Source organism: Delphinus delphis, chromosome 3 (assembly GCF_949987515.2).
Source record: "Delphinus delphis chromosome 3, mDelDel1.2, whole genome shotgun sequence".
Classification (NCBI taxonomy): domain Eukaryota; kingdom Metazoa; phylum Chordata; class Mammalia; order Artiodactyla; family Delphinidae; genus Delphinus; species Delphinus delphis.
The window spans coordinates 110,801,744-110,819,888 of record NC_082685.1 but is presented as its reverse complement, the minus strand read 5'-3'; the positions used below and the strand labels follow the sequence as shown (position 1 = coordinate 110,819,888).

The window sequence follows — 18,145 nt, the reverse complement described above, 5'->3', positions numbered from 1 at the left end:
TGGGGTTCTCTCACAGCTAAGCAAAATCCTTGGCCATGTGGCCAAGGGCTAGACTGCTTGCCCCACCTCCCACTGGCAGTTTCGAGGAAACACACCTCCTGCCTCAAGCTCTAGGTAAGGATTAGTGGGCAATTTTTGGTGAATGAATGGAGTTGATCTCCTTTAAAGAACTTTAAATTCTTCCATTAAATGATCAAGAGTGGAAACCTGAGATTTTGAACATTAAAAAAAAAAATCCATGGAATTAAATGTATTCTGTTCCATAATTTGCCCCATTTCTTTTAATATAAAAATGTTTTAAATTACTAACCAGTTAAATTAAATAATTTTCCTTCTCTACATTCAAGCAAAATTAACATTCCAGGAAGACACATCCATGGTTTTGGATGTCCCTTTGAACACCAATGGGAAGGCTGGACTGGCCTAGTCACCACACCCAGAACACACCTTTGCTTCCCTCCCCCTGCTCGTCTGCTCATGCCACTCTCCATGCCCCAGATGCCCCGCCCTCTCTTTCCATTTACCTGCTGATATTTATCCATCGTTCACGCACAGTTTAATTTATACCCTAGCTTCTCATGAAGCCTCTGCTGCTGACCCTGATCCAGAGGCTGTCTTCCAAACTTCATCTTTCAGCTCCACTCACTTGACTTTGACCTGTGGCCTGTTGGTAGGTGGGTGTGCTGCTGGATCTCGAATGCAAGCACACTCCTCCACCTGCAAATATTTCCTGAGTTTTGTGCTAGGCACTGTGCTGGACTAGTGGCTCGACAGACTTTTTGTCACACTCCTTGAACTAAGTGATTTTCAGCCTGGAGATCAGGGAAAAAGCACAACTCCTTCTAGTGCATGCATCAGAGACCCAGACACGGGAAAGGACTTCTCCAAGCCATGCACTTGCCTGGCCCCTGCCTCAGCCCCAAGGGAATGTGATACTTATGCCTCACATCTTTAGCTTCTGGTCTCTTCAGGACCAACACATTGTCCTAAATAAAATTGAGAGTCATGCATATTAACTGACTAATTCTTGTTGTCAGGAAGAAAATGACGACTCACATGGTCAGGTGACCTGACCTCACATGGTGATAGCGTGATGATCACAACCCACCATAGATACCAATCATGCCCCTCCCTTCAGGGACTCCCCGATGTGAGACTCCCCGATGTACTGCACACAGGGTACTTTTGGGAAGTGGATTTTCAACAGATCCCACCATTTAGCCTGCTCTATCACCTCTGGACTCGAGAAAGACCTTCTAACATCAAACATGACACCAAAGTGGGATTTTAAAGCAGCACCATAAAGCCAACATTCTTAGTCCAAACACAGTACTCTCTTCCTTCTTGTACACTGTTGACGAACGTGTGTATGTCTGTGGATGTCAGAACGTGTTACCAGATCACAGGCTGTTTTGAAAACAGATATAGCTTTGGGTTTCGTTGGTAGTCTCCACAGAAGTGAATGCCATTTTTAATGTTTGCTAAGTTTTTTGAAGCCATTTTTCTTTTTTAAAAACTCTTCCCAAATAAGAAAGTGTTCTGGAGTAGAGACAATAAAGGAACAAATCACCGTACTTGGCACAGTCAACCTAGGAGGGGTTGATTAAGTGTGGACCATACTGTGAAAGAAAAATAGGAAAGAGATCATAGAGACCACAGTTGGTTAAGGGTGACAGCCGCCAGAAAGGAACAAACCCGTGGTGCCAATAATCTCTGAAATATTTTCTCATTAAGGACACATGAAAAAAGAACCTCCACTAGGTTAAGGATTATTCTGTAAGAAAGGAACACGCCTGGAAGGCAGATTTCTGTATACAGTGTTTTGTTGATGCTTGGTACCTAACTGCCAAAGTCAGCAAGAGACGCGATGGGGATTTTTTCAAATATATCATTATTATTGTTTTTAGGCCTGGCCAGGGGAATCTCATGCTTCTGAAAGCAAAGGATGAGCAGCCTTTTAGAGGCCAAGCACAGCAGGGCTATCTCCCACAAAGAGCTTCGGCCCTGGTTCCCAGGCCCTCCTTAGAAGAGCAAGTCTCCTTAAGCTCCTGGGAAGGAGGGAGACGGCAGCCTTTCCTCAGCTGCCTACCAGGGGGCCTCAGATCAAGTCGGAAAACCACAGCAATCACTTTATAAACCCAAAGTGGAGAGGAATCTGGGACAGAATGCCGGCACAAGCTAGCCCTGGAATGCTCCAATATTGGAGCAAATGCCTTGTTTCAAATATATTCCACACACATGCACAGCAGTTACCACTGCCTCGAGGAGAACCCCACACATGGAGAGTAAAATGGGGAAGAATCAGATTGTTTGGGTTCTTTAGCAGCTAAGTCACCCTCATTTTTTTGTTTTCTTAAAAAAACTACCACACAGTCAATCCCCATGACATTCTGGCAGACAGGAGTATAAACAATACACAGCTTTTGTTTGTCAACTGAAAATACTGGTTCCTAAACTTTTATCTTCCACTTATAATTAATGGCATTGATTTTTTAAATTCCAGGCACAAAACACCTGAAATACAATCTATTTTCTGCTATTTCAGAAACTAATAATTCCTAGGCCATTCAGTCCCCTCTTTCATCCTCTGGTTGCCTACTGTGTATTTGCGTCTATAACTGGGGTGACCTGACGTTACTTCAGCCCCTTCCTCCTGCTGTGACTGTGGTTCCCACGTGATTATTTTTATGTAGAACCTCCTTTGCACCTTGCTTCATCCTCCAGTGCAGCCTGTCCAGCCTAACACTCCCCTGGCCTCCACAGGGACTTTTGGCTCTAATGAGCTCTGTGAGAAATGTACAATATAAGAAATGGACCCATCTTAAGTGTGACCTTTAAAATGGAGTGCAAAACAAGAGGCAGAAGTAAACCCAAACAAATTGGAAAGCTTATAATTTAGTCAATAAGTATGCTCAGTTCAATATATATTTTCCATTAAGTATAAACTCAGGGAAAGGCCATTTCTCATAGAAGTGTGAAAGTAAAGATTATTTCATGTTTCTCATGCTAAGAAATCCATAACATCAATAATACAATATTATATTATAGTATATAAGTAGAATTATGATAAAACGTGGAAGATCTGATAAACATAGGCATTGAGAAGCATCTTTGCCTTAGACTCTGGGCTTGTGGATTCAACGGTTTGTCACAGAGAATACAAATGCAAGACTTTGTTCTGGGGGCCTCTAAAATGTATTGATTATTATTTTCTCTCAATAAAATAATCAACAAATCCGTATGCATTACTGCCTATTACTAATAAAACATTAAAAGTGATCCGACATGCTTTTAGCATGGACATTCACATGAAAATTCTGAAGAGGTGAAATGGGTTAATGACCTCTGGCTAGGGAGAAGATGGTCCTCGTCTTGTAGTTTTGAGCTATGTGTTGTTATTCCCCTCTATGGTGAAAAAAACACTATTTGCAAAGAGAAAGCCAGTGTGGATCCACTACATCACTTATTCACTTAACAGGTTTTCCTTAGCTTTGTCAGAAATGCATTTAAGAGTTTGAAGAACTTAGTGAGATTGATTTGTCAGCATCAAATTACTTTGTTCCTGGCACAGAATTTCTATAATATTTATAAGTCTGCCAACTGCCTAATAAGTACATTTAAACTGTGAAGGAGTTCTCCATTTGTTGGTACCAGTTTTGAAGGGAATTCAACATATGAGGGAGAAAGGGACATAAGATTTAGGGGAATTAGTTAAGAATCTTTATAGCTCTAAGATATTAAATCACACATAATTTTATGAAAGATAATCAGATAATAAATGTTAAAAGTCTAGGCTCTGGAATAACTTACTCTGCTTGTTCAGGTAGAGATGTGTGATTGAACAGGATCTGGTCAGGGCTCCTCTATGGTGGTGCTGCTGGGTTCTGTCTGTCTCTCTCTATTCTTCATTAGGTAAATTCCCAGGGTTTGAATAAGTTACCCTAGATCAAAAGTTCTCAAATTTCTCTATACAGAAGAATCACCTGGATTACTGTTAAAAATGAAGATTCCTGGGCCCAGATCCCAGGGTTTCTGATTTCATTCATTTAGGTTCTGATTTAGTAAGTCTGTAATAGAGTCTGAGAAACTGTATTTTTAAAAACTGAGATGAAATTCACATAACCTAAAATTAACCATTTTAGTGTGTCCAATTCAGTAACCTTTAGTACATCCACAATGTTGTGCAGCCGTCACCTCAGCAAGTGCATTTTTAACAAACACTCCACTGCTGCGAGTGGTTCCCAGCTGGCACACTGAGTTACCACCTTAAGTGCTCAGATGATGATGACAAGGGATGAGGAAGCCTCATGGGTCTCCTGCAGATTATAAAAGAAGATTTTTTTAAAAGTGTCTTCAAACAACTGCACCTACAAAATATATGCCTTTACCTCTCCCTTTCACTAAATGTAAGTGTGATACGAAGAAGCTAGTATATGTCAGGGTTTTCTATACTCCTGGGTTCAACAGTTATTTGGATGCACTCAGTATTTTTATGCTTGTGAAGAAGAGCAGTGCCAAGTGAAGTAAAGTGAGAAAACTGGAAAAAATGAATCACCATTCTATAACCAGCCAGTTCCAGGGCTTGTTTCCTCCGGTTTTAATCACATTATTATAGCACGTTATTAAATTCAACTTCAGGCAATGAAATTGTCAATAAACACAGAAAAAGTCCCCAGAGGAAATTAGGTTTGTCCTTATAGTCAAACTCTCCTCTAAATGTAAGTGAAAATGGTTATTCTGATAAGAGTTAATATAAACATATAATAGCAGCAGAAAGATGTTGAGATCAATCGTTGTCTTCTCTTCAAGGTTTTAGACTCAGTTTTCCTAGTCTTAATTCATGATCAAGTTGCTCCACAGTTGGCTCTAATTTTAGCTCATTTTACTCATGGTTAGACTTCTGTGAAGATTCCTGGAGTCTAGCAACTATAAAGCCCAGCTGCGGTGATAAGAGCCCAGGTTAAAACGGTATCTTCTTAATGGCCGTTAGTGCTGCTTCTCTTAACCAATACTCTGCTAAAATTACATAGACATAGGATAAGACGAATAACATCACGTTGTGATGAGTTAGAATAAGATGAAAATTCATTACAATGCGAGAAACCAGGACTCACAGACAATCTGTAATGTCAGCGAGAACCCTGGAAAAATTTCCATAAGCTGTAGGGCTGGAGAAGCTGAGCTGAAGAAACGAGGGCTGGTCTACCCTCTCTGCCTCGATGTGGAGCCACTCGCCTACCTGAAAAGAGGCAGGAAGGCAGCCCAGGAGAGGACAGTGCTCATATCTGACATGACCAGAGCATTACTACCTCTTCAACTTCCTATCTGCAGTGAGAGATCACAACTCCCAGAGAACAGTGGGCAGAAGAAAGGGCCTGGCAGTGGGGCACACTGCCCTGGCAAATGCCCCCCTAACTAAAGCCCTGAAGGTGTGGAGACAGGAAGAATCTGCTAGCCATGCCGAAGAAGCAGCCCGAAGATAAGAAAATGTTAAGTAGGTCAGTCAGGTTCACTGGAGTGTAGGACACTCAATGCCTAAAGGCCACTGGGAACCGAGTGAGTTGTGTGCATCGACCTGACCCCAAGCTATAGATTTGAGAAGGAATTAACCAGGGGACAGTGACCAGAGGCCAAGAGATGGCCACGCACTCTGGGCGGATAGATCCTCGACTGCTTACCCTCAGAGGAAGAGTATATAGCCGGAAATGATTGACTATGGAAATGATGATTTTAGAAAAGTTCTATTTGGAAAGATTCAGGAAAATCATGGGTTTTATGGATAGAAGTGTAGAAAGCCAAAAAGTAGAGATTAGGGACAATGGGATGAGACAGAAGGAAAAGATGAGATGTACAAGCACAGCTGATTAGGTTTAACAGGTACTGACCTCAAGTTGAGCTGAGTTTGAATTCTCCTCTTCCCTCTATTAGATGTATGGCTCTTAGTCTGTTCGGCAGCTATAACAAAATACCATGGACTGGGTGGCTTATAAACAACAGAAATTTATTTCTCACAGCTCTGGAAGCTGGGAAGTTCAAGGCCAAGGCACCAGTATAGTCACCTTCTGGTGAGAATCCTCTCCTGGTTCACAGCCAATATCTTCTCACTGTGTCCTCACACGGAGGAAGGGGCTAGAGATCTCTCTGGTGTCTCTTTTGTAAAAGCACTAATCCCATTCATGAGGGGTCCTCCCTCATGACCTAATTACCTCCCAAGGGCCCCCACCTTCCAACACCACCACATATGAATTTTGGGGGAACACAAACATTCAGACCATAGCAGTAGACTTGGGCAAATCACTTAACCACTTTAAATTTTGGTTTCTTCTTTTTTTTTCTTTTTTGTGGTACGCGGGCCTCTCACTGTTGTGGCCTCTCCCGTTGCGGAGCACAGGCTCTGGACGCGCAGGCTCAGCGGCCATGGCTCACGGGCCCAGCCGCTCCGCGGCACGTGGGATCCTCCCGGACCGGGGCACGAACCCGTGTCCGCTGCATCGGCAGGCGGACTCTCAACCACTGTGCCACCAGGGAAGCCCGGTTTCTTCATTTTTAAAGTAGGGATAAAGAAACCCATTTCACAATGCTACTTGGAACTTTAATGATTAAAACATGATTAACAATGAGAAAGTATAGGAAAAGCACTAGAACGGCCTGGGATGCAGTAAATATTTAATAACCAGTAGTCATTATTATTACTAACAAACTTAAAAGAAAAAAGAACTGATTGAGGCAAAGAAAGGATTGCAAAGATGCTAAAAATATTATCAATAGTAATCTCCACTGGAGATATTAAAGAGCAGCATTAAAACTGCACAAATGTCTAACTGGTAATGCAAAAGAGCTCCAGCAGACTGAGAAAAAGGATGAAAAACGGAAACTGATGAAAGAAAAGCTGAGTCAGTAATTCCACCTACTAATTAAAGCCATTTTTGAGAATTAAATCAAACAGAACAAAAGCAATAAGCTAAAATATGAACAAGGAAGACTTCCTGGAGTGAAAAATAATCTCAGCATGCAGATCAAAGGGCACACTGGATTTCAGGCAAAATTAATTTAAAAATATTTTAAAGACCCACACCCCTAGATATAATTAAGCAAAAAATTTAAACTATGGAGATAATTTTTTTAAGCCTCCTAAAACGGTTCCAGGGACCAGCTTACCAGAGGGATCTTTCAAACAATCTGCAAAGTGTTCCAGAGCATAGAAAAAGATGGAAAAACTTCCAAAGTATGTTACGACATGTGTATAACCAATACAACAAAACCCAACAGGGAGAAAAGAAACCACCTACTCCACTTTTACTTTTAAATCAATGCAAATCTTCTAAATAAAACCCTAGCCAACTGAATCCAGCAGTATAATTAAAATACATACGCACTATAAAGTTGGATTTAGCTCAACAAAGCAAAGATGGTCCAAGACTAATATATCTATTAATATATCAAACTGTCAGAATAGGGCAACCCAATTATAAAGTAATTCCTATTTTCTCAGTGTAAAGCTCCAAAAATTATTTTTGCCAACTTGAATAAATATTATGGGTATTTATGAAATAGTCAACTATCTATTTAAAATATGTCTATGTATAAACATTTGAAATCATATAATAAAAGAGATATACAGATCTTAAAATATTGTTTTCCACCCTCACTTATTATGAAAAAACCTCTCCCCATGCACACTTGACATCAGTATCTGTTGTCACAGGAGCCACCCTGAGACGTTTAACAGTTTTCCAGAGCTACCATTTTCATTTCTGTCTGAGTACTTCTCAGTCTATGTATGATACATCAATCCATGTATACGTTCATTTCAGGATATAATTTATCCTTAAATTGTATAATTGTGATATCTACAACAAAGGCTTGTTTCACAAACTTACAACTTCCAATTCTTAAAACAGTGAGGTCATTTCCCAGGAATAATTACTAAATCAGTATTAAACGTCTTGGACTCCTTTTTAATTGATTCTTTCCAGTGACCTCTATAAGCATTCAATACCAGCACTGATCAAAGTGCTTTACCAGGCTGTTCAAAATAAAGGAAATTGAAAACGACTCTCGGACTATGAGAGAACTTGTAAGGACTTAAGTATAAGATATTGCCCTCTTTTCTGAAGGGTAAGTTTTTTGGGGAAAACATATGTTATCTATACTCAACCTTTTTCACAGCGGGACACACTTAGAAAATTATAGTATTTGTATAGCACTAAAGCAACTGAAAAAGGCTGGTCAGGGTGGATGCCACCCCGGCCGTGCCGAGGCTTCTCAACAAAGCAAATTGCAGCACACCTCGGGGAAAGCACTGCTATACCTTGAGGTCCAGTAAGAACTTCCAGATCATCGTGTCAGAGGCAGAAAGGGTGACACCTCACTCTGCCTGGCTGAGTGACCTTAGGCAAGTTACTTAGCCTCTTTGTGCTTCAGTCCTCACATCTGCAAGATGGGATAATAAGAGTCCCCAGAGAATTATTCTGAGGATTAACTGAACTTATTCATGTAAAGCACTTAGAACCATGTCCCACACATGGTAAGTACTCAGTAAATGCTACGTGCCATAACCATGCCTAATTACAAGCAAAACAAAACAAAACAACTCTTTTAAAAATCTATAAGTAGAATACCCAGATTAATTCCTCAACGTGTCCCCTCATACTTCTCACACAGTCACTTTACAGTAAAACTTACCAGATGACAAGTCCTGACCTCACCCTTCGAGTTTCCAATCAAATTTTTGGGTTTTAGCCAAGGATCACTAGGGGTCTGAAAAAGCCTCCTTCATGAAAGACAGACCAAAACAAAGATACAAATGACCTTAGAAGAGAAAGAGACAAAGTTGGGAGTACAAGCAAACTTAAAAATATATACAATATTGTGAAGCAACTATACTCTGACAAAAATTTTTTAAAAAGTAAAAAAAAATACATGTATGTGTATACCTAATACACACATATATGTATATGTATAAACATACCTACATACACACTCACATTCACATATATATATACAAAATTAATGGTTAAGAGCGCAGGCTTTGGAGAAATAAATTATTACATTTATAAAATAAAAACAAACTTTACAAAAAAGGAGTTATCAGAAAACAGGAAAGAGTTTTTGACAATTAAAAAATATGGTGGTTGCTGCGACTGGGCATATGCCCTGAGAAAAACATAATTCCAAAAGATACATGTACCCCAGAGACTTTCCTGGTGGCGCAGTGGTTGAGAAACCGCTGGCCAATGCAGGCGACATGTGTTCGATCCCTGATCCAGGAAGATCCCACATGCTGCGGAGCAACTAAGCCTGTGCACCACAACTACTGAGCCTGCGCTCTAGAGCCCACAAGCCACAACTACTTAGCCCGCGCGCCACAACTACTGAAGCCCATGCACCCTACAGCCAGCACGCCACAACTACTGAGCCTGCGTGCTGCAACTACTGAGCCCACATGCTACAACTACTGAAGCCCGCGCGCCTAGAGCCTGTGCTCCACAACAAGAGAAGCCACGGCAACGAGAAGCCCGGGCACCGCAACGAAGAGGAGCCCCGCTGGCCGTAACTAGAGAAAGCCCACGTGCAGCAACAAAGACCCAATGCAGCCAAAAATAAATAAATAAATAATAATAAAATAAAAAACAAAAAAATATACATGTACCCCAATGTTCATTGCAGCACTATTTACAATAGCCAGGATATGGAAACAACCTAAATGTCCATCTACAGATGAATGGATAAAGAAGATGTGGTACGTATATACAATGGAATATTACCAGACATAAAAAGTAATGAAATTGGGTCATTTGTAGTGATATGGATGAACCTAGAGTCTGTCATACAGAGTGAAGTAAGTCAGAAAGAGAAAAATGAATATCGTATATTAACGCATATATATGGAATCTAGAAAAATGGTACCGATGAACCTATTTGCAGGGCAGGAAAAGAGACGCAGAGGTAGAGAACGGACTTGTGGACACAGGCGGGGAAGGGAAGGGTTAGACGAATTGAGAGAGTAGCATTGACATATATACACTACCATGTGTAAAATAGATAGCTAGTGAGAAGCTGCTGCATAGCACAGGGAGCTCAGCTCGGTGCTCTGTGATGACCTAGAGGGGTGGGATGGCAGCGGGGTGGGAGGGAGGCTCAAGGGAGGGGATATACGTATACATATAGTTGATTCACTTTGTTCTATAGCAGAAACTAACACAACACTGTAAAGCAATTATGCTCCAATAAAAAAATAAAATAGACTTAAAAAAATGGCGGTTGCAATGAATTCAATAGAATGATTAGAGAATAATGATAAGGAAATTTCCCAAGTAGTAGAAGAAAAATAAAGAAATAGGGGAGGGAAAAAACCTGGAAAATTAGAGGATTGACCCAATACCCAAATAACAGGAGTTTTGTACAGAGAGAATAGCAGAAAGGTGGGATGGAGGGCCAAACAATTCTGAAATAAAGAACACAAGGAAATTTCCCATAACAAAAGGATCTGCATTTTCAGATGGAAAGTGCTCTCTGAATACTCAGCATAATGAATAAACCACGATCTACACCCAAAGCACATCATAGGGAAATTTTAGAAAACTATGTCTAATGAGAAGGGGGAAAAAAACATATATATATAACAGATTAGGAATCAGAATGACATTGCCATAATGAAAATGATTTTTCAAAAAATTTTTCTTCCTTCTTTTGATTTTTCTATAATCAGTGATATATGACTTTATTGTCAGAAAATTTTAATATAAAAGAATCTATACTTGGAGACTCTAGCCTAGATTTAAATGGTTCCATTTCTTAAGTGTCTTCATAATGTCACCATCTGCCTCTGCACTGATACAGAGACCCCTCTAGTCAGCGGAAGTCCTCTTCATAGAGGATGCCTGGGCTGTAGACATTGTTGGGAACAAGTCAGTCCAGGGATTCACTGCCCAGCTGCCCTGCATAGGAGTGTTGTCCACTCACACTTACTCAGTTACTGAGAGCTTGTTTTCAAGCATACTCCCAGAATATTTTGATATCTGAAGGAAGACAGAAGGCTCATAATTCTTCTTCCTTAGACACATTTTTCTATCCATTATTATGATGCCTCCACTCTTGCAGTTAGCATTTATTTTAATAAGGAACTGCTAAATGCTCCAATTTATCTTCATTCCATTTATTGAACACTATGTCCTAGGCTCTGCCAAGAGATGATTTTCCTATCGACGGACTCACCTGTGGAGAAGATGAACACCGTGTTGTTCCAGAGCCCACGGTTTTTTAAGGCTGTGGTGACATTTCCCACTGCTTCATCCATAAGGGACACCATTCCTGCATAGTAATGCCTATTCTTATCTTGGATAAAGTCGTATGGCTTCAGGTATTCCTCGGGGACCTGAAGGGGCTCGTGGACAGACTGGAGAGCAAGGTAGAGAAACAGAGGCTGGAAAGAGAGTTTGTGCAAATCAGTTAAGAGGGCTTGGAAGCATTAAATATATAGAGACAAGCCCAGATTTATCAGTTAATAAAAGTAATATTCAGACAACCCACAAACTGGGTTAGAAATATTTGTAAATCATATATCAGATAAGGGACTTGTATCTAGAATATGTTAAGAACTCTTACAACTCAATAATAAAACTCAATTAACCCAACTACAAAATGGGCAAAGAATCTGAATAGATGTTTCTCCAAAGGAGATATACAAATGGCCAATAAGCACATGAAAAGATGCTCTGCATCATTAGTCATTAGGGAAATGCAAATAAAAACCACACTGACATACCACTTCACACCCACTAGGAGGGTTATAATTTTAAAAATGGAAAATCAGAAGTGTTGGTGAGGATGTGGAAAAACTGAAACCCTCATTCATTGCTGATGGGGATGTAAAGTGGTGCAGCCAGTTTGAAAAACAACTTGGCAGTTCCTGAAATTGTTAAAGATATAGTTACCATATGAGTCAGCATTTCCATCCCTAGAAAAACAAAAGCATAAATCCACACAAAAGCTTGTACATGGATGATCACAGTGGCATTATTCATAATAGCCCAAAAGTGGAAACAACTAAATGTCCACCGGTTGATGAATGGATTAACAAAATGTGGTATATTTTCAGCAATAGACAGCAATAAAAGGAATATGATGCAGCCGTAAAAAGGAATGAAGTACTGACACATCCTACAACATAGATGTACCTTGAAAACATTATGTTAAGTGACAGAAACCAATCACAAAGATCACGTTTTGTATGATTCCATTCATATAAAATGTCCAGAATAGGCAAATCTATGGAAACAGAAAGTAGATTAGTGGTTGCCTGAAGCTGTAGGGAGTTGTGGGTGAGAGGAGGGATGAGTGACTTCTAACAGGTACAAGACTTCTTTTGGGGGCGGTGAAAATGTTCTAAACTTAGACTGTGGTGATGGTCGCACAACTCTGTGAATTTACTATTGAATTGTGTACTTTAAATGGGTGAATTTTATGAAAATAAAAGCTTGAGTTCTAAAATGGCCTAGAAAGCTCTGATCCAAACAAATAATAATAATAATACCAATAATTCTGTCTCATGTAATACTCAAAAACCACCTTGCTACACCCATTTTACAGGTAAGTTAACTGAGGCTTAGAAAGGTTATATGACTTGCACAAGTTTGTATTAATTGCAGAGCAATTTCCTATTGGAAACCCCACTATTGCAGTGTGGCTATGTCCCAATAGATGGGTTGGCTTTCTGCTTTAGCTGAAAAATAAGTTTCCACCTTTTAGGAGAGGTTTAAGGATTGTTTATATTTTTAGAAGAAAACAAGTGAACACCGTGCCTTGCTAGTCTTTGATCTAGGACCAAACATAAGGCCAATTTAATTCCTGGAAACTAAGGAGTATGATACATTGATTCATTTTACCTCTTACCCAATTTACAGAATTTAATGTTAATGATATTCTGTGTCAGCCTCTTCCTCTTAATGAGTCTTTCTGAAGGCTCTCTTCACTGCGCTCCTATAGAATTCTTTAATGAATTGAAAACTCTCAAAGAGACAACAACTGGCTCAACCCAAGAGTAAAAACATAATTCTGTTGGGAGTATTTGAGGCATTTAAATCTCATAAAGGAATGGGGAAAAGTTAGAATGCAGACTGGGAGGTGGGCTCATATTTCATTCATTACTGTTGATAAATTGTTTTAAATTACATATTACACATCACTGTGATACAGTAATGGGTATACATATCTAGAACTCAAATAGACACCCAAGACAGTATTTTTAGTTCAGATATTTGGAACTTAGAAACACCTTTTCCCAAAAATCAAAATGTTCAAAATGGCTGTTCAATATCAAAGACATCACTTTAAAACCTATTTTACTAAGGAGGCAGGTGATGGAATAAAAACCATGATGATGTAGACCCTAGGCTTCGTTTGTACATTGTTTCCATGGGAACGCATTCCAAATTCCAACTCCAAAAGGCAACACTAACCACTTTGACAGGCTTTAGCTCTGCCTCTGCTGCTCCTTGACACACGCGCGTTCTCCTCCAGCCACACAAGTCACACTGAAAAGTCCATGTTCCTCCAGACCATGGTGAAGGGAATCCCAGCAGATGCCCCACCCAGGTGGGGAGGAAGAACCCTGGGCTAAGATGTTCGGAGGGGAAAGGATGTGCAGGGACATCCAGGACCTGCCGGCGCAGTGAGGTTCCGCGGCGGGAACTGCCGTCTGGATCTTCAGCACTAGACCAAGCCCATGCCCCAGCCACCAGCCAAGGTCTGGATGGGGACGGATTAAAAATTGGAAAGCTACAACAATTTGCAACCCACATAAAGTTTTAAAAATCAGGAAATGTCACATGAAAACCTGTTTTGTTTCGTTTTTTTATTTTCTTGAAAACTCAGAACTTCTGACAACTCCAGGTCCACACTCCATCTGACAACAAATGGCTGGAGTATGAGAAACAGAGACCCCTGGCCTCCCCCAAGGGCTCTCTTATTTTCTAGTCTCCCCACTGTCCTACCTGAATGACTTCATTTATTTAGGGTAGCAGCCTGGCCCTTGTAAACATAAGACTTTGTGACCCTGGTCTGGATTCTCTACAGTGGACAGGGGTGGAGAAATGAAAAAGGGAGCTCACTGTTTCAGGAGAAAGTGCTCACCCAGGCCATTATGGGCAACTCGGCAGCTCCCGTCATTAAGGAGAGAAAGGGGAAGGAAGGCAGGTCATTTCCAGCCAACAAGTGATCCCTGGAGGCGACAGCTGGGGAGGGTGGTGGAGGAGAGATCTCATAACCACTCTGGGGAAAAAATAATGTTTCTGGGACCATCATTAAAGGGTCTTATAAATATTCAGTGTGGAAATCATTCTACACACTTTGTTAAATATAGCAAGAAATTACCTGAAAACCTCTCCTGTAATTATTCTTTAGTGGTTGAAGACATGACCATTGCTCTTGAGGGATTAAAATGATAATACTACAACAATTCCCCCATTTATCCAGTGGTCAGGCTCCTGTTAGTTCAAACAGAAGGGGCATAACTGAGAAGAGAAAATGAAAACAACCCCTGGGAGATGCAGTCTTCCCTGGCCTATGACTGTTACAGGCCCCGCAAAGGCCTCGTGCTACCTGCCAACTAGACTTACAGGTAAAGGTGATTCTTGAACAAAACAAGTTGTCTTTTTCCCGTTTCGTCAACAGCGATCTAGGACCATTTAGTGTATGGGCAAACATCCTTGCACACATCGGTATGGCTCTGGGTCACCAGGAGTCAGAATGATAAACAGTGTAGCCCATTTAATGAGGTGAGGACCGATGTACCACATTTTAGAGTATTCCCAACCAATATTGTAAAAATAAAGTTTCAGTTCTCACAAGGTGAACTTTATTCATGGAACAACTCATTTGCCAACAGTGCTAGATGTGAAACATTTCTATACTACTTTTAAATTGAAAAAAAAAATTAACAGAGTATTCTTAGTACCACGTGGTACCCCAGTGGAAAGAACAATTAACTCGGGCCCTCAGGTTCTCCACCACAGTCAGGAACCTGCCTTCAGCCTCTTGTCCTAAGACCCTCCCAGTAAACAGCTGTAGCCAATTTCCCCACACCTGCCAACCTCAGCTCACTGTTAGCCCAAAGCCAGCAGCTGCCGTCCTGGGGATGGGCTCATTATTAGTATGCTGTCTACTGACTTGCGTTCCAACCTAATGGAGCCTTGGCCTTTGGAGACTTTCAGGCCCATTCTGACCTTACTGACATCCTGATTCAAAACACCAAAGTCCTGGACCCGAGTTTGAACTCCATAGATCTCTGGGTTTGCGCAGGACCCTGATCTCTCCCTTGGTCTTTCTTGGGTCCAGATCTCTGCTCTCACCAACCCAGTTACAGCTGCCACTTTTACACCAACCCTAGCTGTACGCCTTTCTTTAGGTCTGTAAATTGGAATCCTAAATGTGAATCACGACCAAATGTTTAGGTATTAAGTAAAAGTATGACATTATAACCTAAAGTTATTAGCATATTAAAATGGTGCTAAGGGTTTATTTCCCTTTCTCATTATGCTAATTCCAGTAAGGAAGAAAGACTTAAATTCATTTCTTTAGTACATTTCCCTAATTTAAAGTATAACTTTTTAAAAAGCATATGATATGTTTTTAAAGTGTTATTCTCTTTGACTTCCAAATTAAGACATTTCTTTCCAAATTGTGACAGGAAAAGGTAAGTGTCTACCACTAGAAAGTCACATTTGTTTTAAGAAGCTGCTAGTAGATGAGGTATGGGAGAAAACATTTATTTTTATTCTGCAAAGTTTTGAGGGGGGCTTTTTTTTTTTTTTTGAGGTCCGCAGGCCTCTCACTGTTGTGGCCTCTCCCATTGCGGAACACAGGCTCCAGACGCGCAGGCTCAGCAGCCATGGCTCACGGGCCTAGCCGCTCTGCGGCATGTGGGATCTTCCCGGACCTGGGCACGAACCCGTGTCCCCTGCATTGGCAGGCGGACTCTCAACCACTGCGCCACCAGGGAAGCCCGAGGGGGGCTATTTTTAACCAAACGATATTTTGTGACTGTGTTACTTTCACATTGTATTATTAGTACTAAGGGAATTACCCTGTAGAAAAAGGAGAAAAGACATTCCTTCTTAACACTGTGCAATGGTTATTAGCAATATCTCCCTGATTCCAGCACCAACTGTGTTTCTGTTACAAAATAGCTCCATATGCTTTTTTTCCCCAACTGCTCTTTAAAACAGACACATTTTTAAGTCAGCTTGTGGATACTTTGTGTGTATTTCTTTAATGATTTCCATCTTAGAGCAAGTTGCCTATGTTACAGTCTGTAGATAGCACAGAGAAGTTAGAACAGAATTAGATTCAATGTTGGAATAAAATGATGAAAGTCCTGTAATTGGTGTGCTGCGTCCTTTCATTGAGAATTGAAACTATAAACATTGGCATCTGCCGTCTTAAACTTTCTGGGGCTATTACTCAGCTATTGATTATTTCATTCATTTATGTCTATGCTTCAAACTTGACTTTGGGGATGCTGAAAAGGCTGGCTACTGCTTTGGAACATTTCAGTCGCTGTAGGAAAATGACCACCTCTCACCCAGCAATTTCCATATTACCTATGAGCAGCACCATGCTAATCACACGGGTGTGGGTGGCTTGTGAGCTCTTAGGGCCTACAGTTTTCCTCAGTTCCTGAGCCTTCTCCCCCTACACCAGTTAAGACAGCCCACCCACCAGGAATGATTTCACCCCAGGTGCTTCCTCTTATTTGATTAATGTTATGGGCACTGGGAGAGAATACTCTATTGTTCCTTAATGGAAACAAATTTTTATTGTAGACATCTTATACTTATTGCATGATTAAAGAGTGGTATATTGTGAACTTGTAAAGGGCAGCTGGCTTCTGCTTGCTTCTCTGTGCTTGAGAGGAATAGATAGTGACTGCACATCAGAATCACTGGTTGGAGGTAGGAGCAGAGGGATAATTAAATACCAGTGATAGGGTCCCACCCCGGACCAATAAATCACAATATTTGGAAGTGGTATTTCGTCCAAGCTTTCCAGATGATCCCAATATACTGTCATTGTATTGTATGCTGGAACCATCAAGCTGAGTCACAAACTGGGGCTCATAGTCGCTGGTCTGGGATATAAACTGTCAACTAGGGAGGCTTGTTAAGTGCACTGAGCTCTGGAGTTAAACAGTGCAGTTTCTGATTCTGTGACCTTGAACAAGTTACCTCATTTCTCTAAGCCAGTTTGCTTACCTGAAAAATGATGCCCACCTCAAACTTCAAAGGACAGGACAAGGACCACAGTTCCCTCAAGATCTTGTCTTGTTCTTTGGGTTTTTAACCTTCTCTATAACGTGCCAAACATACAGAAGAAAACTGAGAACTTAAGCCAATTACCTAGCAGTTATCTGTCGAACTACCTGAATATTGGTTTACAGCTAGATTTTAAATCTGCATATGTCTACATATTTGAGAGAATATTCCAATTTCTTCCATGTTCCACAACAAGCATGGCCACTCCAACAGGTCAGCATGAAAGAGTACAAAAAAGCCGAAAGTGGGGGCAAAGCTGAGGACAGACACCAGGAAGGCCACTCGATGCTATGTTAGGGTAGGCAGGAAGAAACTATGTCAAAAACGGAGTCAGGAGCCAGGTACCAAGTCTGAACAGGTATCGAAACAGGAATCCAAATGGTGATCTGCACTGAGGACCTTCAGTAACCGCCAAGGAGGCAAAGCGCAGGAAACTGGAAAAACTGGATAACACCGCACGTTCTCTAATTTGCTGTGTTAGAGTCCTATTGAAGGTCTAATTTCGAGGGCATGTTAATACAGTTCTTAATGAAGCCATATTTTGAGCCCAATATCTGACAACACAAATATCTGATTTAAAGGCATTTATAAGCTAAATCCAGAGAATTCAGCTTGAACTTGGGTTCAGGAGGTTAACTCCAGATGAACAACGACAACAACAAATGTCAAGGCTATTCAGACTCTTTTCTACTTTTATCTGTAAATAAGTCAAAAGATTTCAGCACATGACATATACAACTAGCTTCAGTATGGTCGATGTGATAAACAGGCTCATCAGTGTACCGTGTTTATAGATTAGAAGGCTCAATATTGGTAAGATGTCATTGTCCCCA

At 40.8% G+C, this 18,145-nt stretch overlaps 1 protein-coding gene and 1 long non-coding RNA gene across 2 annotated transcripts in view; both read right to left on the bottom strand.

The window, feature by feature from the left end:
* Positions 1 to 18,145, bottom strand: part of ARSB (arylsulfatase B) — a 180,136-nt gene that overhangs the window by 131,879 nt on the left and 30,112 nt on the right. The window contains exon 4 of the mRNA XM_060009255.1: positions 11,218 to 11,425. Coding sequence (XP_059865238.1) covers positions 11,218 to 11,425 — 208 coding nt within the window. The remainder of the gene's footprint in view (positions 1 to 11,217; positions 11,426 to 18,145) is intronic.
* On the bottom strand, positions 4,622 to 6,062 carry LOC132422179 (uncharacterized). Its single transcript, XR_009518825.1, has 3 exons — positions 5,886 to 6,062; positions 5,115 to 5,239; positions 4,622 to 5,016 (listed from the first exon to the last, which is right to left on the bottom strand). It is a non-coding gene; the product is annotated as an uncharacterized lncRNA (long non-coding RNA).